Source organism: Musca autumnalis, unplaced genomic scaffold, assembly GCF_047663935.1.
Source record: "Musca autumnalis isolate F117 unplaced genomic scaffold, ASM4766393v1 scaffold_3, whole genome shotgun sequence".
Taxonomy (NCBI): Eukaryota; Metazoa; Arthropoda; class Insecta; order Diptera; family Muscidae; genus Musca; species Musca autumnalis.
The window spans coordinates 195,306,980-195,317,660 of record NW_027411866.1 but is presented as its reverse complement, the minus strand read 5'-3'; the positions used below and the strand labels follow the sequence as shown (position 1 = coordinate 195,317,660).

General features: G+C 33.2%; 1 protein-coding gene across 1 annotated transcript; it reads left to right on the top strand.

The window, feature by feature from the left end:
• Positions 1 to 4,570: 4,570 nt before the first annotated feature.
• On the top strand, positions 4,571 to 5,645 carry LOC141398392 (lectin subunit alpha-like). The gene is made up of 3 exons (XM_073975678.1): positions 4,571 to 4,771; positions 4,838 to 4,949; positions 5,020 to 5,645. The coding sequence occupies exons 1-3, from the start codon at positions 4,655 to 4,657 to the stop codon at positions 5,643 to 5,645; spliced, it is 855 nt and encodes a 284-aa protein (XP_073831779.1). The 5' UTR covers positions 4,571 to 4,654.
• Positions 5,646 to 10,681: the final 5,036 nt, after the last annotated feature.

Genomic DNA, 10,681 nt, shown 5'->3' with positions numbered 1-10,681 from the left:
CAGAACCGCTACAAAATCGGATAATAATTTTATTTTTGGTCCATTTTACCCCCTAAATATATGTTTGGATCTAAACAAATATTTGTTTGGGACTACTTGCAAACAAATATATGTTTGGATCCAAACATAATTTGTTTGTGTCCAAACAAATATATGTTTGCCACATTTTGTAACATATCTCAATTTTATTTGTTTGGGTACCAACATATTTTTTATGTTAGAACATACATTTTATGGGTAGAGGGAGAATTTTTGTCATTGAGAGTAACAACAGGGATCTCGCGGCTGCGGAATGCTGTTTATAATAAGGAGCTGTGTGTATGGTGTAATAGAAGACGCGGAAGCGAAGACGGGAGGATACAAAATTTGTTTTGGTTGTGTATGCGGTCAAACACGTGTGTTTCGTGCTTTGTTGTTGTTAACCAACGTAGCAAGCGTAGAGGAAAAGAAAAAAATGGTATGAAATATGTTGTTCTTTTTTCTTCAGTTTTCTTAATATAATGGTTGAGTAATGACGGTAAAGTGAGTGAATAAATCAGTGTTTTGCGTTTTCTTAAAAAATTGTGCCTTTTTAATAAATTAAATGCTTAAAATATTATATCATTGGAAATTTTATAATTGAATAAAAAATCTAAATATTTTATTGGACAAGGAAGAAAACGCATTTAATATTGCTAATTACATCAATACATTTTTTATATACATACATACATAAATATGTATATTGTAAATATGGATGTACCTATTTATTACATCATCAGCGGGAATTCGGCATTCCAGATGCCGATTTCCGGCTGATGAACTTTGAGGAAAATGTGTTTTATTTCACAACGATGTTTCTATATAATTTTTTCTTTTTGAAAGCGTGACTTTTTATAAATTATTGCGTTAAGTTTTTCTTTTATTAAAGTCTGTTATGTATTTCTTTGGAATTTTTTATGGACCTATGTATGTGTCTGTTGTTTGGTATTTCTATGCCTTTGAATAAACCACCACCATTTATAAATGTGTGTATATGTTAGATATAGCCAGTGAGCGTTTACTGAGAGCAAGTGAGCATACATTTCAATGCGTTTTACATTGAAATGTATCTATCACCCAAACATATAATTTGTTTGCAGGACCCAAACATATGTTATGTTTGGGACTGATTGCAAACAAATATATGTTTGCTGCATAATTGCTTGGAACATATGTTAGAGAGGCCCTTTTTCCCCCGTGCACCAAAAACTAATCGTTTCGATTCTAACCCGATCTCCATAAAACATTTTGTAACGATTTGTCCATAATTTCGGCCTGGAGTTCGATTACAATTTTTAATGGACGGACAAACGCACATCTTAGAATCGCTTTATCTCGTCGGTATATGAATTTTGGTATATCACATGGGGTTCTACTACGAATATTTGGCGGTGTTACATGAATTTTCGGAAAACCAAACATATAATACCCTTCCCACATTGTAGTGCAGGGCAGGTATCGGCACCAATCCAAATGAAGAATGTGCGGTCACACACATTTGACGTCGTGAGCGTACATTTCGATCTCTCCACAAACATCGTGTGGTTTAATCCATTGCTAAAATTAAAAATAATTGAAAAAAGCGACGGGCACATGTATGTTTTACTTACTATTTGTTGTAGTCAAGCTTAGTCTCATATTTGTTGTTTTCAAATTTAAAAAACAACAAGTTTAAAGTGGGGTGTAGTTAAAATTGATTACTTTTGGGAATGGCAGAGAATACTAGTTTCGTCCAACGCCACTTGGACTCATCAGTTCTCTTAGTTCTTTGTATTGAAACAAAGAACCCTTCCCCAATTTTATGGCGACTCGAGCTCAAGAATAAGTGTGACTGATGAATTCGTTTCAATGCGAATTCAACCGAAAACACCTAAAAACTCTCGTAGCCGCATATGTAAACCAAATTAACTACTCCCACTGTCATGTGTCTCCACATTGCAGAGAATGCACATAACTATTTTGATAGTTGTTGAAAAATAACAACAACCAATCGTCCACGGTGCTCTGTGTCTATTTTTAGATTCACTTTGGCAGTTTTGTTGAGATGTATGTTTTACTTACTATTTGTTGTAGTCAAGCTTAATCTCATATTTGTTGTTTTCAAATTTAAAAAACAACAAGTTTAAAGTGGGGTGTAGTTAAAATTGATTACTTTTGGGGATGGCAGAGAATACTAGTTTCGTCCAACGCCACTTGGACTCATCAGTTCTCTTAGTTCTTTGTATGAGAAAAAGTAATCAATTTTAACTGAATCAATATATAATGTAAGAGATGCTGTTGACTTTAAAACAAGAATTAATAACGAAACCATAAAAGATTATGAAATTTTAATATCTTTTGACGTAGTATCGTTGTTCCCAAGCATACCAGTAAATTTAGCGCTCAAGACTATATCAGATAAATGGAATATAATTGAACAACATACTAAAATATCTAAGGACACCTTTAATGACTCCAGATATTTTATTTATGAGGACAAGGTGTACGAACAACGTAAGGGACTTCCAATGGGATCACCAGCGTCACCGATCATTGCTGACATAGTAATGGAGGATTTATTAGACGCCGCAATGAGAAAAATGGCAATCAAACCGAGGGTATTGACCAAGTACGTTGACGACATATTTTGCATACTACAGAAACAAGAGGTGGAAAATACATTAAAAGTATTGAATTCTTACGACAAGAACATACAATTTACCCATGAAATTGAAGATAACAACAAACTACCGTATTTGGACGCGATCATTTTACGACAAGGCAACATACTAAAATTGAACTGGTACCAAAAGCCTACTGCCACAGGCCGACTGACCAACTTTTATTCCAAACACCCTCGACGAATTAAAATTAATACTGCTACGAATTTTATAAATAGGGTTTTAAATATAAGTGACGTACAATTTCATCCAGAAAACAAATTAAAAATAAGAAAAATATTAGCAATGAATGATTTCCCTCAAAAAACGATCGACGACCTAATAAAACACACAAACAGAAGCAATCAGAAACAAACCAGTGATGATGCGGAAAAGATATACAAGGCAATTACATATATTCCAGGTTTTTCAGAGAGGTTCTGCAAGTCAAATGTATACAATAAGGACAAATATCACATAGCTCTCAAAACCAATAATAATGTTAACAATATGTTTAGTAAAACTAAGTCAAAAATTAAAAAAGAGGACAAAAGCAATGTAGTATATAAGATTACATGTAACGGGGACGACACCAACGTATGCCAGAAGGTATATGTTGGTACGACAAAAACCAAACTCAAAACTAGACTATCCGGACACAAGTCGGATCAAAAAACTGACAAGCCATTAGAACAAAAAACAGCATTAGCGGCCCATTGTGCCTTAACTGGACTTAAACCAAACTTTAAAAATGTAGACATATTAACACAGGAAACTAATTATAAACGACGATTCACTTTGGAGATGCTTCATATAATAGACGTACCTAATGAAAAAAGAATTAATTATAAGACTGATACGGACCACTGTGCACATATTTATAGGAATTTAGTACAAAAACATAGATGTAAAAAAGTTTAGTTTGATGGTGACATTGAACCAGCACAGGTGATCTCCAAAAAAAATGATATATTTTTGTGTTATATTTGGTTGTTCATCATTTTGTAATATGTGTTTATATTTTTGTGAAATAGATCCCTGAAGATGATTGTCGATGACAATCGAAATATTGGAAAAATAAAAGAAGAATAAAAATCAAAAATACATCGTTTTCTGTTTCAATTGACCTACAGCCAAACAAAACCACTAATAAAGACAATTACATCAGGTCAACAATAAATAACAACAACATATTTTTTAAATAATATGAAATAAGAGGGTTTTTTTATTGTTTGCAACTTAAGCCCTCTCAAATGTGCAATTTCGCATAAATTCCAACATCTTCTCTAAAATTGATAACGGTTCTTTGACAAATCTATAGAAAATAATTATAAATTTCAAAATTAAGTAAAAAAAATAATTTTTCACTTGCAAAAATAAACGGTCATTAAGCTTGATTTCAACGAGAAGTTAATTAAAAATTAATATTAAATATGACCTTCGCCTTTAGAGGCAAAATTTTCAAATTAAGAAAAAATTATTTGGGAGTTATATCCGTGAAGCAAAGCACCCAAAATCATTTTAGAAGTTATAAACAACACATTTTTTAAATAAAGTATCATATCGTTAAGCGAAGTCATATGGTATAAGAGTAAATCTGAATCCCTTTGGAAATGTTTTACACTCAGGGTGCAATATGAGCGTATACCAAATTGTTACCAACGAAATCATATCATGTTATCTAAATATGTATGTATTTACATACATACATATATTGACTAAAATGTTCCATTACTCCAAAAGTCAATGGAATTGTAAAAATTACACGCTTTGCTATGTCTGCAATAATACCAAAAGTATTTTTTTTTTTTTAATTTGTGGCGAAAAATTCCCCCTCCCCCTACAAAAATTCTGCATACGATTGATATTGCAAGAAAATAAAGCTGTTTAAGATAGCAAAAAAAAAAAAATTAAAACGTTCATAAGGGTATAAATATTGGTAACAAGGAACAAATATTGGCTTATTTGACCAATTTTTCTAGGTGAAAATAAATATGGGAAGAAAATATTGTTTATTGGCGTTGTTGTTCTTTATTGGAGTGGTAATTGCAGAACCGCAATGGTATAACAGTACAGACGGTCGTCAATACTTAATCGAAAGAGCTGCTAAGGTAATTTGTTAATGGAAAATAAAGCAAACCTTGTTTTACTGCATTCTCTCCCTTATTGTGTTGCAGTACAATTGGTTTAGAGCAAATCATGAGTGCACCCGAAGAAAATTACAATTGGTGGAAATACAATCGGAGTCGAAGAATAAAGCCTTGGTGCAGTTATTGAAATCTATATTTGGTAGGTAATCATCGGGATATTCTGAGTATATTTCTTATATTGTTAAACTTTTAAAAATCTCATTCCACAGGAACCTCAGCCAGTCTCTGGTTGGGAGGTCATGATCAATTCAATTCTGAAATCAGCACAAATCGTCCCTTCTATTGGTCAGCTTCTGGTAAAATTATGAGCTATAGCTATTGGTATCCCGGTGAACCGAACAATGAACACAATCAGGAAAATTGTGTACACATATTTGCCCATAGCCCCAAATTCGAATGGAATGATGTGTCATGCACCAATCAATATGGTTTCATATGTGAAGCTCAACATTCACACAACAAATATTTTTCAACTCTTCAAGAAAAACATCAACATGTCGTCAGGGCCATTAAGAAATTTTCCGAATCTATGCAACATGAAAAGGAAAAAGTTGTAGACGTTGTACATCGTACTAGAAATCTTATAGCCAAAAATAATAATGAAGTGGAACAGTTCCTCGAAGCCATGGATCATAAATCGTCCCACAATGCCAACAGTGCCGAAAAAGAAAACCAACATGAAATGAAACACGTTTCTTTGCAGATAAATGATCATATAAATGAACTTTATGAACAGCTTCAGAGTGCCACACCGAGAATATCCAATAGGTTGTCGCACGAACAATTCGAAGTGGAGCGAAAAATCGAAGATGTACTAAGCAAAATAAATTTGTAATCAAATAAAATCGAATCAATATAATATTGAATAACGAAATGCATAACAAACTATTAACATAAAATAACAAAAATAATTAAAAAAATAAGTTTCAGTGTTTTATTTATAAATGCACTTAAAACTAGAAAATAATTTGTCGCTTAGCCTCAATAATAATATATTCTTCTAATGATGGAATCTCTAAAATAAAACGCTTGCCGTTTAATTTTGGCACCATTTTTAATTTAAATGCAAGCGTTTTATATGAGCGATTCCATCATGAGAAAGAATATACTTATTGAGGCTAGACGACAAATTATTTTCTAGATTTGTTGATTTTTACAGATTTCGACATTTTCAAGACACGTCTGCACCAACAATTCTGGATGTAGCGGTACCTCTTGATTTCAAGTATTGTGAATTTTTAAGGCCAAATTAGCTAAAACTTGGTATTTGCTGTTTCCAGCGGTCAAAAAACTTCTCCACATCGTGGGTATAGGATGTAGTATTAATCCACATTTTCGGTCCATTAATTGAGGTTTTCTATGCTTGGGGACCTCAAAAGCCCATTTAAAGCAAGTCCGATTCGGGCGTTATTTTTTACAGGGATATTTTTACTTTCTCCAATTTATACAATTTACAGCCAAATCGCAATATTTATTCGAGACATAGATGAGGCTGGAGGTACATAGTTATATAGCAATAAATTTTCAAAAATTATTATTTTTCTTGTGTTTACTTTTGCTAAATGGAGCGTAACTACAAAAGTTCTCTAATGTCCAGTCAATTATTTTTCGACAAATTAAATTGACATTCCTAGATTCCGAAGAATCAACTTTTGGCTGCAAATAGCCGCAAATCTTGCTGATAAATGTATGGAAAATGTAGCTTAAATCCTCGAAATACCAAAAATCGGGCAGTACAGTAAAATGGGGGCTATGTCAAAACGTTGACATATGTTCACTATTTTTGGTGGAGAAGATGTATAACCAACGAGAAGCTCCAATGCCAGCTTATTTGGCCTGAAAATGTGGACAAAATCCTCAAACTACCAAATATTAGGAGGTACCGTTATATGGGGGCAATACCAAAAATGTATACCTATGTCCACAATTTTTGGGGCAGAATGTTTGTGGCCACTGGGATCTCCGAATACCAAATTACACCTGATTTGAGCGAATATGTATCTTAAATCAACCAGGAAAGGATTGCTTAAATCCTCAAAATACCGAATATCAGCAGGTACCGTTATATGGGGGCTATATCAAAATATTAGCCGATATTGCTCATATTTAGTCCATTATTACCCACGGACACATACAAAAATTTCAGAAACATATCTCCATTCGTTTGCAAGTTATTAATTTCGCACCGCTAGATCAGTGAGTTCGACCACTGTGCGGCAGTACCGAAGTTTTTCGGCGATTTATACATGCATTGTATATAGGACCTACGAAAGAGAGATAATATTTTGATTTGCTTTTGTTTTGTGTGACTAACACACAGTCATAGGTTGCCAATAGTTGGAATACATTCACATTTTGGTCTGTTCTCTTCTTGGTCACCCATGAACTTAACTCATAGTATTATAAAATATTTTCTCAAAAAAAAACCTTTTTCTTAAATTATGTTTTTCACAATAATTTCTTGACAGCGCAATTCGAGGTAGAAGTGTATTTGTATGATTTTAGTGCTACTTGTATTAGTATTTTGTTTTCTGCTTTTATATCGTAAGCACTCTACGAGATATGTTGCGCTTACGATATATGTATGTATAGATGGATGGATACTGTAGGTATAGGTTAAAAAGCATTTGCTATTAACAATTTCAAAGTTGTACAAAATGCATTAATTAAATAAAACATAACATACTTTTAGGAGTGAAGATAAATCCACCAACAAGTAGCTAATTTGTACTCTGAATATAGTTATGGACAGTGGGTAAACACCCAATGAATCGTCACCCACCAAAAATCGAAAAACCAATACATATCTGCAACTTTCAGCTGGAAGTTGTAACGTGATCTCGTCGGTTGGGATACGTTCAATCGCGTCCAGGGTCTCCATTAGGACCCACAATACCTTATGAAATAAAAGACTAGTTTTATCCCTTCTAGGGGTTGAATCGGAAGATTAGTGATCTAAATACTAGCATGTTCAATGAAATGGGATAGTGGTAGGTTTAAGGATACTTTTAGGCCGGTGATAAGGGTAATAGCTGATAGGGGGGGATCGGGAATGATGATGTTTCAGTATTGGTGGTGGTCATTATTAACGAAATGCGTTGATGATCGGGATCGACGGGAACTCCAAATACTCAATTACAGCCAATTCGGGCCGAAAATTAATAAAAACTTCAAAATAGCTGAAATCGGGAGGTACCTTTATATGGAGCTATAACAAAACCTTTACCTATGTCCACAATTTTTCGTGTAAAATATTTCAACAGTAGCAAGCTGACGATGAAAGTGAAATACTAAATACTCAGCTGGTGTAAAATATTTCAGCAGTAGCAAGCTGACGATGAAAATAAAATACTAAATACTCAGCTGGTGTAAAATATTTCAGCAGTAGCAAGCTGACGATGAAAGTGAAATACTAAATACTCAGCTGGTATGACGTGAAACAGAATTATTCTGCATCAAGCGATTGACTGGGTAGATGGAGGTGCTGTTAAGTACATTATAACGTGACCGTTTCATACAATCCTTGCGTTTCCTTCTACACACAGGATATCAAAATAGTTTTGATTTTGTACATGAACCCCTTTCAATCCGATGAATTTTGTTTATTTTCCAAGTTACCAACAAACAATTTTTGAAAACAACAAATATTATTTGTGAGGAATTTAAAAAAAAAACTGGTAAACTTCAACCCAAAATCAATTTTTGGGGGAAAATTAATCATTTTTGGAATACTATTCACACACATTATTCAATTACACACGTACACAAGGGTTCATCGGTAGCTGTCCTGCATGCCCATAGTGTATGGCCGGCATAATATATTTTTTAAATTTTTTTTATAGTTTAATGCTTCAAAAGTAAGAAATTAATAAGTTTTGGATCGATATACAACAAAAATTATGAAACAATTTTAAAATACATAACGCGTCTTAAAATTTAATGCTCAAAACATATCGCATGCAAAAATCTTCAATATTTTGTAAAATATCATTTTTATAGGATCACTGCTCACCCTGGTACAAACCCTATGCTCATATGTTTTTCGAGACCCAGACTTTCTGACTTTTGCTAATAACACTGTACAACACAAAAAATAATTACAAGATAATTCGCCCAGATTATGAAAGAGGACCGAAAAAAAGAAGACACGTGTAAACTAAATAGGAGTGGCAATTTCCGCCCATTTCTACAGGGTTTGAAATATTCGACATCAGATTCCTTGGAATCCTTGCATTTTAGGTATAAAGTGTCTTTGGCAATATTACTGACAACAATGCGGGGAATCTTTTTATGAAAAAAAAATAACCATCATGCGAGTCACTAAACGGGTCTTTTTGGTCCCTTTTTTCAAAAACGTTTAAAAACTCCTTTAAAATGTGATCGTATCAATTCAGACAAGTTTGTCAGAGCAGGAGTAGCTGCCACCATTATTGTATTTAGGACCATGCCAGAATCATGGATGTTTAGATATATTCACTGGACAATAGGCCTAGACTATCCCCGCATTTTCACATACAATATTAGCAAGCTATGACTTATCCTGATGACGTTATTTTACTTTATAGTACTAAAATACGTAATTTTTCAAAGTCCGATCTGGGTTATCAATATTTTCCCTATATGTATTCACCATAGATATTTCAAAAACAGTTTGGATCGAGCACACATAATCTTCAGAAAAAATTTGTTATGAAAAAACATCAATGAAATATATTTTGTGACCGCAGATAACGAAAATGTGAATAAAAACGGTAGAATATGGTCCTGAATCATATATAAAAAGCGAAAGCTTCTGGAGGTGTTAAATATTATAGCTACAAACTTCTTTTGTTCAGAGACTCATAATGAAATTTGATTTGGAACATTTCTTCTTTTGACACAATCCCCAAAAAGTGAAATATTTTAGTAGATTTTGACTCAGTATGGAATAAATTTTAATTAAGAGTCTAAAAGTTTAACAAAAAATTTCTACATATAATATCTAATTTTGTAACATAATTTTCTTAACAAAGTATTTTACTTAGATGTCTGGTTTGTTCAGGGACGTACGGTGAAATTTTGTGTAGAACATTTCTTCTTTAAACGCCTTCCGTCTAAAACTAAATTTTATGTTACGTTCATGCATCAACTCGAAAAAAGAACAATACACATTTATTCAAAAAAAAATATTTGGGTGTTTTGTTGGCAAATTTGATGTATATATTTTCTTGATATATATTGTAAATACATATTTCATTTATTCGCGACTTATATTGAAATTTGATGGTGAATATTTTTGTCTTTGACTTCTTCTATCTAAAATGAAGTTTTGTGGGACAAAACATAATAAACTCAGATAAAGTACAACATTAACCCTAAAACGCGATTTTACTTTTGGCAGATCCCTGGCGTTTAGGTACGATTTAGAGTTTTGGTGTATTCGGAGACCTATAGTAAAATTTTATGACAAATAATTTTGTAGAATATTTTGATCTGATACGATCACATAGTAAAGGAGTTTTTAAACGTTTTTGAAAAAGGGACCAAAAAGATCAGTTTAGTGACTCGCATGATGGTTAGTTTTTTCACAAAAAGATTCCCCGCATTGTTGTCAGTAATATTGCCAAAGACACTTTATACCTAAAATGCAAGGATTCCAAGGAAACTGATGTCGAATATTTCAAACCCTGTAGACATGGGCGGAAATTGCCACTCCTATTTAGGTTACTTCCCGACGCAGGCTTTCAAAACGCCGATACACGGGTCTGTGAAGAAATTTCCATTACTTCCGTAGTTTCTGACCCTTGCACCCATGTTCATGCTTCTCCCCTATGACCCGCAATTCACTCGTAAAGTACCTATGACTCATAGAAGTTTAACAAGTTTACTCAA

Excerpts from the sequence above, each read along its gene's own strand:
- LOC141398392 (XM_073975678.1), top strand. The coding sequence starts at position 4,655 with ATGGGAAGAAAATATTGTTTATTGGCGTTGTTGTTCTTTATTGGAGTG. Across the intron at positions 4,772-4,837 it reads TAATCGAAAGAGCTGCTAAG|TACAATTGGTTTAGAGCAAA; the intron begins GTAATTTGTTAA and ends ATTGTGTTGCAG. Across the intron at positions 4,950-5,019 it reads GTTATTGAAATCTATATTTG|GAACCTCAGCCAGTCTCTGG; the intron begins GTAGGTAATCAT and ends CTCATTCCACAG.